The sequence below is a fragment of the Falco naumanni genome, chromosome 6, assembly GCF_017639655.2.
Source record: "Falco naumanni isolate bFalNau1 chromosome 6, bFalNau1.pat, whole genome shotgun sequence".
Taxonomy (NCBI): Eukaryota; Metazoa; Chordata; class Aves; order Falconiformes; family Falconidae; genus Falco; species Falco naumanni.
In genome coordinates this window covers 75,965,591-75,981,460 of record NC_054059.1, presented here as the reverse complement: position 1 = coordinate 75,981,460, position 15,870 = coordinate 75,965,591, and the positions used below count along the sequence as shown (strand labels likewise).

Sequence of the window (15,870 nt, the reverse complement as noted above, 5' to 3'; positions counted from 1 at the left end):
GAACTGAGGAAGCAGCTTTCCACGTCTGTCCGAAGCCTGCAAAATGCGAGCAAGTACTACCTCCACTATTTTTCAGGTGGCGGTGCGGAATGAGACAGAAACCTAAAAGCAAAACCTTGCCAACTACTGGATCACCAGGAGCAAAGCAACGCAGCAGCTATGTGCTCGGAAGGACACCAGCTGCACAGCTGTCACACTGCTCGGGATGCACTCGAGCTGAACGAGCTGCCCAGAGCAGCCCCCACATCTGAGGAACAGGCAACACAAGAAGGAGGAACTGCTGCAAACGTTGGTGCTGTATTTCACTGCCATTTACAGCCTTTGTGAGAGGGGGATTATTCAGGACAGGACTGGTTTCAGGCCAACAGCAGATACCTTCTAGGAAAGAGAGGATCACTGGGACAGCGCATGAAAGCCACAGCCGGGGGATGGACACTACATTTCCTCTTTTCAAGGCTTTAGGGAGATAAAAAAAAAAAAATAAAAGTGGCAAAGCCCTCTTGTGCCTGCCACTCACAGGCCAAGTTAGGCAGCCCTTCATCAAAACAGGCATATGGCAGTGCAAGTCATCAACAAGATATTTTAGATATTAAGGGCTCATTTTGTTCTACTAGACAAATTCGTTGAATTTTGACACACAAAACTGATTTCAATGTGGTAAAACTACTTCACTCTGCATTCTCCTTCAGAAGAATTTAAATAATGAAGAAGGATTCCTTTTATATTTGACATCTCATTTGCTGAACAATCATTTTTTTTCTCTGCTGATAAAAATGTTGGTGAAACCTCTTCCTTTTCCTAAGTCTGCCAAAAAATGTCACTGACTTTTTCAGGTTCATGTTTCTCATGAATATGTTTCAGAAATATATTCACATCCTACAAACACAGCACTGCTGTATCTCGTATTTTGATAAAAATACTAACATTTTCAACAAAGCTAGAATAATTTCACAATTTAGTAAAATAGCACTTTCAACTACAAAGCATTTTGATAGGGAAATTTCAGAAAGGTCTAATGATTTTTTTGTTTGTGGGTGCACACATGCAAGAGGAAAAAGAAGACTTTTTATAAAAAGAAAAGTATGCGTGCTCAGTTCTACAGAAAAGCATTTAGGGACAAATTAAAAATACTTTCTAAGTGGCTTATGGAATTTATGAAACTGCCTCTGGTAGCTACCCAACTGAGTTAGCTATCTGCTCTGGCAGGTAATGGGACCGAGACAATTAAGTTATGCAAGCAATGCCATAAATCTTATTAAGAGTGTGACTACAATCTTTCCAAGCTCAAATGCCTTTGTAAACTTGAGCTGGATCCTGAGCTACACAGGTGTCGTCTTATGAGGGGCTTACAGGCAAGCTCTCATGATCCTTCTTTACAGTCATTTACTACAGACACAGCCTTTATTGCCCAATCTGCTGCTGCCTGACCAATACCGAGAAATTCTGAAAAGCCACTTGTCTAAAACATTGAAATGCACATGACAAGGATCCCTTGGATCTCTGTATTTAATACCTTCCAGTCGCTGGCACCTCCAATATATTCTGCTGTTAATAAATTGATGCAACTCACACTTGGGGTGGACTTTATTTTCTTCTCCCCACCACTCCAGTGAGAAGGCTGTGCCTGAATTTCACCATCCCAGAACCACATACTCTTGTGTGAACAGCAACTAAAGGCCACCAACTCCCAGTGGACCAGAACTGGAAAGGCTAAAGCACAGGCTGACAGGAAAATTAGGTACTCATCTTGCAGCAGGCAACAGTACTAAACCTGCAGCTACAATAAACGCCAGTAGCCAGCATTAGCTGTAGAACCTGGAAAGTTCCAATTTACACACCAAAGTTAATCAAAACAGAACCATTATTACCATTCAATGAGTATAAATGAATATAAAATTCAGAAAATTAGCCGAGTTAGATAGGTTCTTCTCTATGTACTGAAACTCATACCTTACCACAGCGACAGACAACATGCAGTGTCCATCTCAGAGACCCTAGCTGCCACAGCATGGCAGGGGGAGCAAGAAATAATCGTATGTCCAATAGAATTGTACCAGACTACCAGACCTTATGGGATTTAGTCAGCCAGCTCTTCCTCAGCACCAGGAAGTGAATACACTGGTGCTCAGAAGGAGTTCAGAACAAAAACTTACGTAACCCTCGACACTGTGTTTTCTGAATTGACTGGATGGTATTTTAAAGCAGAGTCTTTCAAGATGGTATAGGCTAGAGGTGACAAAGTCACATCAAACAGTAACAAAGTCTGCATGTGAGAGACAGGGAAAAAGTTTGGAACCTCCTTGGCAGGTATGGATAACATGAGGCATTAGCGGCTACTCATGAATCCAAAAATAGAAATAAATTCACTGTGCAAATCTGTGGCTCGCAACGGTTTGTTTCACACTGAAAAAATCTCAGCTGCATTTTCATTCATAGACATGGTACTGCTCATGCTTTGATCCCTCCATTCTGCATCCTTACATTAACATCAAGACATGTTATTCTTTTTAATTTTAATGCAGTCACATGAATTATGAAACAGTACATGGGGCATCTTTTCTCACTGCCTTTTCTTATTTTTGTAATGCTTACTACCTCAAGCAAGCTTTTACAAATATCTGTTGTTTTAAAAAGATATAATGTAGAAATTGCTAATCTTCTATTTTCACTTCATCTATAATGCCTCCCACCTTTAAAACCTCTCTAAATTGTACTTCCATTGGAGTTTGTATGGTGCACCAAAAGGTCTGCAAGAAAACATTCCCCATAAAGTTTTAGAAAAGCATATAGAAGATGGGAATATACCTATTGTTAGTTACTTACATTGCTGCATGACTTAACAAAATACAGTATGGTAAATAATACTTGTAACAGTATTGAGGGAGTCTGAAATGCAAACATGGATTCTGCATAAAAAAAATGTTCTGCTTAAACTTCATTAGCTACCTTGTCTTTAATACTATTAAAAAATATGGGCTAGATAGGCTTATAATGAAGTTTTAATTAAACTGCTTGCCACCCCTTTAAACAAATGTACATATTAGTAATGTCTGAGTAAGTGCAAACTATTTGATTACAGTTCACATTACTGTGTATGAGCACGTGCTAGTTGAACTGGCAATTAATATTTTAGTCCCCCAAAATCCCAGCTTCTTACTGAGGTAGGAATATTTCTTTAATGGATTGAAATATTACCTGACAATGTGTAAGCTGCTGTTTATTAGCCTTCCCTACTTTTTATGCAGACAGATATTTCCTGTAAATGCATTATAACCAACAATACTGTAAGTTCACCCCATAATAACTGGCAGGGAAAATAAACTAAGAATCTTCTGAAATTCATCTCCGTGAAATGTGTAACATACACTTGCAAATAACCTCAGTTTCAAGTTCAGCCTGTATTTCTAGCCTCTCAACTGACAAAAATAATTGCTCCCTGCCAAAGGGAAATGATCCAGCAGGCCTGCAGTTTTCAACACACTGGGTTTGAACCCTGAGGGAAGAGGGGGCATCCTCAGAAACATTCAAAGAGCTAAGTAAGAAACGTGAGCAACTAAGCAGCCAGTGTAAAAGCAAGCAAGGGACCTCGTGACCACCGAAACATCTTCCAAAATTCACATATCAAAAATGCCTTGACACTGTGACAGGTGGAGATGTCAGGTTGCAGTTGTAGGATGATGCTCCTAAACCAGTCCTATAACAAGGACAGACTTCAGTAAGGAACTGGTTCTTTGCAAGGTGGTTGTCACCATCAGAGTTCAGTTTCTCAGATACACTCAACAGGCAAATAGCAACCAGCAAAGATCCTTACACCCTGCGTTCACCCATAGATTTGACCATTTCTTCAGGACACAAGCACAGAAACTGTGACTGTATTACAACAAAGGGAAAACACTTGTGCTACCTGATGAGCTATTAATAATACTGCTGGGAAATAAATCTGCTACACCAGATTTTTTTAAAAAAAATAAAATAAAATAAATCAATTCCCAATCACACAGACACACCCACCAAAAAAAGATTTAAAAACCCAACTGACCAATGACCAAGCTGCTAATCTGGTACTTCAGCTGTTTTCAGTCACTGTTTCTAAAGGAAAGAAAAGGCTTGACTGATACCACAGGATGGAATTTCAGCAAATCAGTCCAGATGCATTTGGTTTTACTGCATATTTTAGCTTAAAGAAATTGTGCTTTTTTAATAGCTGTGATAAATTCAAATAGCTTAAAATTAATTAAAAAAACAGCAAAAAGTCTCAAAATCACCAACAGTATCTTGCTCATTTTCATAAATCACCTAGAACAATAAACTACTACTTGTGTTTCACTGAACAGCCAACTGTTTCACAGTACAGTAGTGATAATAAAGGAGAAAGACTTGTTCTGCTGGCCAAGACTTACATGTATTGGTGAAGCAGGATCGGGCTGAACACTCTAGAAAAAACAGAAAAAAAGAGTTTGCTTACAGGATTTTGCCTTTGTAGAAGTTAGAATTCAGCAACTGGATATGAACATGTGTCCCACCTTTAGGAGAGAATACTGGCAGCTGGCCATCACAAGACAGAACAACAGAACCCAAATGTCTTTACAGAAGCCTTGATTCAGAGTCAGGAATCCAAGAAGTGAAACGAGAACTACTAGAAGGACAGCAAATACATTCTCCTTTATATCTTCTGTCCTATGTGAATAAAAGTGTTAAGAGATGTACAAATATTTATATATTCCTTAAAGCAAGGCAGGTCCATTTACAGCTAGTATGAACTGTCATTGCTGAAGCTATCAGAATTCACAGGATCCAAGGTTTTGCTTCCAAAACTACATTTCCATGTTCAATGGTATTTCACCCCCATGCCAAAGACCTTATCCTCTATGATAGCTAAAATTTACAGAAAATAAGGCATATGTACTGAAGTCCAGCGCCCTCCAATTTCACTGGCCAAATACAATTCCACAGTGGAGCTGATTTGAATGTAGGCAAGTGTATGTTTATTAAAAAAAAAAACCCAAAAAACCAAAAAAACCCCAAAAACAATCCCCTCAAAAACCCAACACCCAAATACTTTTAAATGAGGAAATAAGGCTTTCATTTAATGGAAAATATATGTCTGACAACAAAGAATTCATTAGATGAAACACCAAATTTGACATCTCATGTTTTATTCATTTTTATCTGTTCTATTAAAACACGGAAGCTGAGATAAAAACCAATGCTAACATTCAGCTATAACAAAAGAGTGTATCAGCAGATGCTTTCCATGCAATTCAAACACGGGGATAAGACACCACAGTTAAGTAGGTATCTGATCCGGACCTAAGCTCCCTGACTAAACAACCTGATTTCTGCAGCACATAAAACTGACATCTGGAATTTCTGCTGTGGAGCTCATACAGAGACAGGAGAGCCAGCAGCCATTGGGTATGTAGGCTAACACATCTGAAGGTCTTAGTAGTCCAGCAGACTACTACATGAGGTCTAAGGGCAAAGGGTACTGCCTGAAGAGCTGATGCCAAATGAACTGACAGACTAGAAAAAGGAGAGATGCCGAGACAAGCAGTTCTCTCTAAACAAATAAACCTGAACCAGAACAGAGGGAGTAGCTGAAAGATCTCCTCCACAGTACTACTCTATAATTTCTTTTTAAAGATTGGAGTACTTGGTTTACAACACCCTGGGACCCTCCCACTTCTGTATTTTTGCACAAAACCTGGATTTTCTCACCAGAAAGCTCAGAACCATTTGATCCAACAGCTGAGAATGAAATTAAAGACTATTCCACAAGCCTGGTGCTCACATGAATCAAGGTGTCTGCTTGAAGACGAAGGGTAGCAAGAAACACCAAAACCAACTCCAAAGGAAAGCATTTGCTTCAGCTTAAAGCAAACAAGCATCCATCTACTCAACCTGAATATAAGACACTAATACAACGCTCACTTGTTATTTCTCTAGCGGGCTGCATTGCTCTACGGACACGTGGAGCCACCCACCGTAATATTATATAAAGTTGCATTAAAAAAAAGGCTTACCTGTCTAACAATGCCAACAAGGTAAGACGATCATACCAGACTTTAATCCATTTGCCAGGGAATATAACAAATCTGTAAAACTGCCTGTTCAGTTTCCGCTGTGCTGAGGAACAGGAAGAATCCTCAGGGTCCCGGCTGGGTTGCTTTAAAAACAAACAAACCAGAAATACACAAAACTCTTTTCACATTGGCATATGGCTGCCAGCAAAACAGGTGTTTAAAAGGCCAAATTTACATGAGGTTTCAGATTAATCTTGTTTCCCCTAAAAGGGATAGTAGGAGTGTACTTGTTTTCATTTTAAATTAGAAACAAAAATATCACACCTGCTTAATTGTTGCAGATGGACAGAAGCTGTATCAACTGTGAAGCTCAACAGTGATAGTATGCTTTAAACATAAATACTAAATACCCATTTAAAAAAATATTTATTTTTTTAGTCCTGACCCACTGCTTGCCTAAAATTTCCTTTTGAAGATTTTTCCATGCGTCAGGCTAATTACAGCACAACACAAAACCACACATGATAGGAAAAATCTGTGGTTTTAATCAAAAAAAATCAAGTAAACTTTAAGGCCTAGAGGTGTGACTTAGCAACTCTCCTTCCAGAGCACAGCTTTGTTTATCTTTCCTGAGATGCTTCTAATACCACATCAGGCATGCACCCTCCGCCACAGCAAGAGGAGGGGAAAAAAACTGCAAACAGGCACAAAAAGCATAAACATCACTAGTTTAAGAGTCTCTAATCTTTAATCTTACCATCACAACCATAAATTCATCCTTTTGAATACTGCTTTTGTCAGGTTCTAAGGCCTTTTTTTCTTGTCTGTTTGAACTACAGCATTTCAGATCTCAGCCAGCTCTACACCTGCACTCCTTCACCAGCACTTGTGGTGAGGGGAGCTTATCTACAGACCATCAGCCAAGCCTGCAGAGCTAGACAACAGAATAAAAAAAAAAAACAAAACACCAAAAAACTCTGAAAAGTAGCGATTTCTTTCCAAGGTACGCCAATAATTGACTAGGGGGAAGGAATCACTTCTTTTTCTTTCAAGAAGAATTTGAGATTTCTAATTGCTGCCAAGTCTAGTAGTTTTCAACCTCCTTCTAGCCCCCACCCCCCTTGTTAAAGATAATTAATCAACATTAGATAACAAATATACCTATTATGGAACTCTGGGCAATGTTTGCACTAGAATTATTTGTGTTAGATTAACTTCCCTAGGCAGAGAAGGGGATTTCTGTTGAAGTAATTCATCATATTCCTGGATTCTAACTATTAGCAAAATACTTTTTTTTAAAAAAAACAACTGTCCCCCTGCATATAGGAATTGTTAAATTTTCTCTCAGATTATTGGAATAATTTCTAATCCTCACTTTCCAGGATTTTTACACATAATTTACATGGGAATTAATTTTTTGCTGGCACATCAGCTGGGAACCAACTCACTGATAACCTCAATCTGCTGGCAAACATGAGGTAAAACAGGCTAGCTTAAGCTTCAGAGAAAGAAATTCAATTTTATACATTTTATCTCAATTTTATACATTTTTATCTCATGCCTCCAATTGACTAAAAGCATACAGTCATGTGGTGCCGGGTAGCTCTGAGTGTTCAGACATGCAAAGGGATGCTGGGCTATTCAGCGTTCTTTCACTTAGTAACAATCGCAAGTAACTTAAAAGCTGTGAGACTGATTGCAATCCTTTCACCACGCTGACTTTGAAATCTAAAAGTAGTTTAGGTACTCAAAATTTCAATATTTCTATTACCACTTTAAAAAGTCACTTAAGGGAGTTGGGGTATTTTTAAAGAAAAAAATATATTTTAAAATATTACAGTTGCTAATACTGGCACAGGTTTTTTTCTCTTGGGTCCTATTTCCCAACAGAAAGTTAACACGAAAATCAACCAACCACAATCACTAACTTCACTCTTGTAATCTAGACTGCTCACTATAACTAAATAAATTAAAAAAAATAAATATCAAAATGATGGCGAAGAAACCATTAAAAACACCTGAGGATCTGATTGTTTGGTCCTCAGAACAGCTTAACACATATTTAACTGAGTGCATAAGTGAACATTTTGGCTCCTGAGGAACAGTAACATTTGGATGAAGTCCCTTACATGAGGCTTGCAGTACGTGGGCTGCAGTCAGATTTTGGAGCTGCATCCTGGAAACTCTCTGACTAGCCCTGAGCAAGTCACTAAGCCTAATTGTGACTCCCGTCAAAAAAGAGCTTATAAAAATTCACTTCATAAATTTATACAGTGCCAGAGACAGCCTGAAACCCTAGCTTTATTCACATCAATGACAGAACTTTTCCTGACTTACATGGGCTCAGAATTTCACGTTTAATTTTTAAAAAATAAATAAATAAATAAAATCAGAAACCAGGAAGTTCTGAAATTACTGCCTGGCCTTGTTACAAATTATGTGATCTTGAGCAATGCATCTTACTTCTTAATGGTCCAGTTTTCCCAGAAGAGGGGAAAAAAAGAAAAGGACAAAAAAGCATAACTGTTCTTTAATTTACAGACAGTTTAGAAGATTATAAATATCTGGAAAAAATCTGAGCCTTTATATGAAAGCCTCTTTCCCAATCTAAAATACACAATTCAGGACAATTTCCTGATTTTTAACTTAAAATAGTTCCTTTATACAAGTTGCTTCTAGCTTTAAGTTCATGTGCAAAATCTAAGGTGAAAGATAATTAACTGGCATTTTAAGGTTATTCATAAATACCAAACCAGAGTTTACCATGGAAGAAAAGAGATGGTTAAAGTTATTATAAAAGGAATTGTAAAACCAGATTACAGACTTAGGCTGTTGGTCACAGACCTGCAAAACTGTAAAGTTCAAGTATGTCCACATATTACCATACAAACTGAACTCTGAGGGCCTTTGTCCTTTACCAGATACAATGAGGAGGTGGCTTTGACATTCTGCGACAGATACCTAGCATTCTGGTTGCCTGATTCAGAAAAGTGAAACCAGACGTGGTTTTATGATAGTAATGACTCTGAAATAAACACTTCATACTAATAAAATTTGGTAGCGTGTCTAAAATCCTACCGGCTGTGCCCTCATTCTTTCAAACGCAGTAAGACTGAAGACAGAAGAGCAACTTTTAGGTGGTGGAGTCTTTAAGTGCTCCCCTAGGACACTACTCAGTGTCAGCAGACAGCAGCTGAATTGCATCCATCAACATAAAATACAACTTCTCCCGCAAGTAGCACAGAAAAGCAACAGGAACATTCTTGGAGCGTTTGTTTATAAAGCAGTTTATCAAAATGCTAGAAACTGAGATATTACAATATACCCGTGGGCTTTCTGAAAGGGTCCTTCGTGCCACCATCAGTAAGAGCTGCTGCTGAAGCGCACTTGCTGCTTGATCCCCCGAAGATGGTTCCTGGCTCTCTGAAGTGGTGGTACTGGAGGAGCTGAACTGCATTTCACTGTGCACAGAGGGGAGAAAGGAAAGAAACTGTTCTAAGCAGCGCTATTTTCCTAGTATTTCTGAAGCATTACAGGAAGAAGCCTGTAATTGCTCTGCTTTTGGCTCAAAGGACATGGAGCCTTCCACCTTGACACCTGAAATCTAGTCCAGACCCACAAAGCAGTTCACACCCAAACTTAGATACACATGGTCTACCACATCCACCACAGAGAAACAGATACTTCTGTATAGTATTTTTTCTCATCTTGAGATGAACACCTACAATGAACCGCACTTCAGAAGCACCTTGTTCTGTCCACCGAGAACAATTCAGGTCAAGAGCTGTGTATCTACAAAGCAAGACTGCAGGGCAGCTACTGCAGAGATCCTGGATTAGCTTTCAAACAAGCTCACTTAGGTACCAAAGCCAGTCTGGCCTCACCTGAACTGAATTCAGTGGGTACTAATTTCCCCTACTGAGAATTCAGGCTACAAGAACTTCTGCCCTAGCAAGACGACAACGATATCTGAGCTAATTCACATAAGGCCAGCTCAGATATCCGCTGGACTGAGCATAATAAACTCACCCTGGGAGGGCTCTGAGCAAGATGCTATTTTTATTCCCCTCCCCTCCACGTTTACTGTTTTGATGTTGTAGATACAGCACTTTAAACAGTTTACTTGAGGAAATTTCTGCACTTAGAGCAGTGATACCTGGTGGGCTGCAGAAATGGTGCGCTACCATGACATGACTGACTGGGTCTCAGCAAGAACTATATTGAAATGAAATAATTGTTAATTGGAGAAGAGATCTGTTTTGGATACTTCCGGCTTATTTTCTTCAAATAGGGTTTATACGTCAGGCGCCCTGCTCTGAGCTCATTACCCCCCTGCCTCTGGATGCCTGCCTGGGGCTCTTATTACTTTCATATCTGCATGAGGTGAAAGCACCTCGGTGCTCATGCAAGGTAGTCAATACCTATTGTTCCCGTTTTCCATAAAGGAAAGACAAACAGGAAAAAACTAGAGCGATCTGCGTACCGTCAGCCAGGAAGCCTGTGGCAGAGCAAAGGATAACCCCCTCATCTTGCATACCCTTACCCTCAAGCCACCTTATTCATTTTAGTTAACTCAACCTTCCTCACCCCTGGGCACCAATTCCTAAAGCTGTTGTGTGACCCTTGTTAAGCCCAACAAAAGGGGCTTTAAAATTGTGGCTGTCCTGCACATAACTGGTTGTTAACTTCAGCTGCAGTGGCTAGCGCTGTGCTGGGATAAGGTTCTGGATTACTTAGAAGTCTGGATTACTTAGAAGCAGGGCTGAAGAGTCACACCAACCGCTTGAAACAAGCCCACTCTCTCCTTCGCCCCTACAGGACTTGCTAGCTCTGCCTGGACCAACAACCAGCAGCCTCACCATCCCACCTCTGGTCTCCGAGCCAGGCAGGTACTTTTTTTCAAAGCCTTGATTGCTGTCAGGCTTGGATGCCAGACCTGATACTCACCATCTGCCATTCCAGAACTATCAGCTGAACAGAAATGAGAGTACCCCGTGTTCTTGACCCTCATGGCTTCCCTTGCACTCCCCGCTCCTCCTGCTACAGGCAGATGCACCATCTGCCCCACGAAGTCAGGACAGCTGTCATGTTCCCTTCGGACAGTACTAGGAAATGAGGACTTGGTCCAACACAACCCACTTGTCCCAACATGTCCCAGCCACAAGGCAACTCTCTGTAAGAACGAATCTCCTTTGCAGGTCTTGTTTAGCACCTCACCAGCAGTCAATAACCAAAGAATACAGAAGAGATAGGAACCGATCCAAAATCCTGGATCTCAACCAAAAATTTAGGCAGGAAGAAAGGGAAGAAAGCCTAGAGGCATGCTTCCCAGAAAGAAGATGCCCACAGATACAGACTATAGAGGACAGACATGCCTTCTGCATATTTTGGAAGTGCCCTACTCAAAGGTGACCTTGTTCAGCTTGAAGAAAAGCAATGGATTTTTTTGATTTTTTTTTTTTTCCCCTCAGGATGAGCTGTCCTATCCCTTGTCATTATGGGTACAGCCCAGGGACTCCCTGTTCACAGCAGGAAAAAAGCAAGCATAGCCCAGGTTATGCAGGACACTACCCTGGGAACTCCTGCCCAACAGGCAACCCAACAAAACAGCAGGGGAATCGAACAGGGACTGCTCATGCCTTCCTAAATGAAGAGTTAATCTCCAGTAACGTTTTGCATCTTTAACTGTCTTTCTACAAAAGTCAAGTGGAGTCAAGAGTATTTCTAGATTGGACTGTGTCTTTTATCCCACATTTACCAAGAATGGAAATGGCAGAGGATGGATAGATAGACAAAGATATTCCCCTGGTACTCTACTCTATCAGTTCTCAGAAATCAAAATTCTTCTACTCCTAAGGCTTCTTCCAAGAATAAACTTAAGAGATCAAATCACTTCCCACCAGACTTGAAGATAACTGAAAAGCCAAGAGAGCCCAGAGCCCCACCTACCAGTGGCCTAACTGGCAGAAGAGTCCGCAAGCAGCTGGGACGCTGACTGTGGGAAAAAAATCGGAAACTTCTTAGGCCTGAAAAGGCAATTAGGGCAGAGAAGTCGGGAAGGCAGAGAGCAAAGCAACAACTCCAGAATCAGAAGCGGTCATCTGGCCTTCATCTGCCATCTATACCTTTTATTCATCAGCCTCATCTCTCTGTATCTGCTTACTCTTTCCTCATCTTCCGTTCCCCTCAGCTCCTGTTTGCTGCTTTTTTCCTACTTATCCCTATCTTCCACACAACCTCCTTCTGACATTCACTTGCTACCCCCTGATGCTGGATCGCTTGCACAGCTGCTTAGAAGCTGTCTCATCTGATGACAGCGCTATCACACAAACAACAAATACCAGTAAGAAATGTGATGGTGGTGTTGGTGTTTGTGTTTTTGCAAGCTTATAAACTAGATTCCATAAATTTATTACCATATATAAATAGGAGCAAACACTCTGTAATCATAAAATCATTATAACAGAGCTGATCGCAGTATAACATGGAATCTTGATAAACAGAAAATCTGTTCATTTGCAGAATCAAATTAATGTTATCAAGATCTACTACAGCAAACTGCACTGCTAATGTAAGCAAAGGTATAATTGAACTAAATTTTGAATAATAAATTATTAACTAAAAATATCTTTGAAAAACATACAACTTATGCGGATCAAATGCAAAAGCTACATAGCACCCTCTACTGATAACTGGTTATGAAGTCAGGGATTTTTTTTCTGGCTCACAATTCAGTTTTGTAAGAACACTGATGAGTAAACATAAGCTAGTTGAGCAATCATTTAACACTTGAGAATGTTTAGTATAACCACATAGCACTGGAAAAATCTTCCTTCTCCCTGATTAGTCTGTGACAGTTGCCTTGTACCACTGACAATTTGGCCCAAGCCATTCAAACATAAGCCAGCCCAAGCTGTCCCCTTTTTTAAGGATTAGCTAGCCTTGAGTCCGAACACCTCTCAAGGTAAGCTCGTTACACAGGCACACCGCAAAGAATTCCCGGTCAATACAGCTGTTTTGCAGGTCCTAGCTAAATTACATTTTAACTTGCACACAGGAGAAAGGACAAGGACCCTTGTAACGAGCATCACAACAGTCACAATAACAAAGCATCTTCCTCTTGCTCCTCACCTGCTTAAGGCAGAAAGATCCCACTGGATTGCTTCAGACAGCTGTGTGGGTCACTACAAAGCTTAAGAGCACGTAACAAATGTCTACAATGATAATAATAATACAGCTGATAGCTAGAAGAAGCCAGAGTGAAGCTCAGAGTTGGGAATCTCCCCTTCTGCACATCCGACCAGCAACCACTTCTGAGGGATTGGTCTGGGGTGTATTCAAAGCACTTGCTGAAGCGAGACCTGAGCAATCTAGTTGCACAAGAGCCAGTTAGTGCTAACAACATAGCAGGAACTCCAAACGCCCTTACATCTGTGCCCTTTTAAAACGGTCAGTTTGTGGTATGGATGTAGGTGTCTGAACTGACACTGGAAGTGCTGGATCAACAGCAGCCCACTGCTCACTGATGGCACCTCCATTTTTCAATGTCATTGCTGGTGTCTTACCACCACCACCACCTCGGCAGCTTTGCTCCTTCTCACCTGAAATGGCCTCCCTGCCATTTCATGTCCCAATCACTCCTACACTTCATCACACAGGCTTCTTGCTACATCTTTACCCCGTTATTCATTAGGTCTCTGCTACAAAGCTGCCAGCACCAACCTGACCAGAGGATTGCACAATTCAGGACTGAGATTAAAGCCACCAGCTCGGGATATTATTTTTTTTTTAAGCAGCAGATGATTTGCAGTTCCCAAGTGTACTTCCAAATAACAAGACTTAAAAAGCAACTTCAGGCACGTAAGACAATTGAAATATGCCAAAGTGATAGCCACATTAAGACTGGATAATTATGTGACAAACCCAATCATAGCAAACATGGAAAAACATGAAGAAGAAGAAGAAGAAGAAGAAGAAGAGGCAGTCTTCACTTTTTTGGTAAGAAATTAATAGTTTCAAAAGAATACAATTGATTCAGAATGCATATTTTAATTTTTCTTAGCGGCTACTTCCGAGGGGAGCTCAAGCTAAAGATGAAATCTCTCTTAAATCTTGTTCATGTTTTGCTAGGATTGGGGAGGATTTTGGCATTTGTTTTAACTAGCAATATTAACACCCCCAATGACAGCAAGATAGCACACCTGTGTTTACAGAATGGGAAAGTTGGATATACTGATTTACTGCCATAACAGACGGGAAAGAATAGAAGATCACTGTTAAAAGTTTTGCAAGAGGCTACAAAACGAGCAGTGGTACACATTAAGTTCATTAAGGCAGATCCTACACATGGACAGAAGCACCTTGGAAAGTGTGTTACCAGCAGCGCTGTGGGCAATACGGAGGCAGGGAGTTAGGAACGCCGCCTTGCTCGGGTGTAAGAAAGGGATCCACTAGGTACACTCTTCCTTCTCAGTATTCAGATTTTTTTATTTTGATCACAAGCACCTGAAGTGATAATTCATAAGCCTATTACATTTGAGAGCAAAGATAAAAGTAGTACGTTTAAAAGCAAACAGTGTGCACTAATAAACTAGAGGATGCATTTTGAGAAGATGCAGCTTTACGGGGATTAATGCATTAACAGCACCCACGGTTCCATTATCTCCAGAGTATTTTAAAACTGCCCTTTTAGCTCTCCTTCTGAAAGCGTGGGAGGAGGGAAGAGAAACCAGTCCCAAAAGCCGAAGGACGCAGGAAGCTCCGAGCCCTGAGCAGGATTTTGCTGCCATCATGTGGCAGCTCAGCCCCCTCCGACCTCCCGGCCTCATCCTGCTGAGCGCTCACTTCCCTGCCCCGCGTCCACAGAGGGGCTAAAACCCCCTACAAATACAGGAAAGGACTTGAACCGGCCAAGCTAAGCCAAGCGTTTCCTCCTGTCCCCAGCAAGCCAGCAGGAAAAAGCTACCGAGTTTGCCACGAGTATTTTTCAGAAAAAACAATAGCTTCATTGCAGTTCAAACGTTACAATTTTCAGCATGCACACACCACACTCGTCTACCTGTTCAAGCAGCACTAAGCTCAGGTGACCAGCTCATCTGAAGTCACTGAATCCCAAAAGGAACTATATAATATTTGTCGCATCCATCTCAAAACGTGCTCGGCTGCAGAACTGCAGAACCTGCCAAGCAGCTTTAAGAAATATTTAAGACTCAGCAGCCTATTACTAGAGCAGTGGGTGATCTTTGTTATTTGGGTCACCTTGCTGGGAAATAGAAGGATGTTTTAGTGATACACTCTTTTGTCATTCTAAAAGGGCATTTTGAAATGCTAAAAATAATTTAAAAAAATAATAATCTGCTTATAAGTCTACTTTTCCCCTATGAGGAATGAACCTCAAAGGTGGGGGCAATTTTCCAACAGTGAACATCCCGAAGCATTAATGAATTCATACAGGAGACATACAGTATCACCAAGGCATTCAGATAGATAACTTTCATATAGTATAATGCACTCAAGCAGCTTATTCAGGGATGTGAATGCAAATCAACCCCTTGAAGTTCTCTCTTTCGCCCTGATCCAGAAACACTAGCACTCTGCAGCTGTACTGGCAGGTAACTTTAACACTATTTTCTTGGTACTTGCCAGTCACTCTTTTGCTGCAACTACTTCTTTTTGACCTATTGGCCCTGCTGTTGCCGAAAAAAAAAAATATTCTCAAAACAAACAAAAAAAGATTTTTTTTTTCTTAATGGAGTTCTCTGCACTGCGAAGGATTTTACACTTAAACTATAACATAGCTTCTTAGAAGCCTAGTTTTAGTGTCAGAGCCTCATCTGAAAAAGTGAGG

The 15,870-nt window shown here is 40.6% G+C and overlaps 1 protein-coding gene across 1 annotated transcript in view; it reads right to left on the bottom strand.

Annotated features, from left to right (window-relative positions):
- The window catches only part of PCNX2 (pecanex 2), a 159,806-nt gene that overhangs the window by 112,421 nt on the left and 31,515 nt on the right, over window positions 1-15,870 (bottom strand). The window contains exons 9-12 of the mRNA XM_040597716.1: window positions 9,349-9,484; window positions 6,024-6,166; window positions 4,524-4,677; window positions 4,401-4,433 (exon numbers count right to left, since the gene is read on the bottom strand). Coding sequence (XP_040453650.1) covers window positions 4,401-4,433; window positions 4,524-4,677; window positions 6,024-6,166; window positions 9,349-9,484 — 466 coding nt within the window. The remainder of the gene's footprint in view (window positions 1-4,400; window positions 4,434-4,523; window positions 4,678-6,023; window positions 6,167-9,348; window positions 9,485-15,870) is intronic.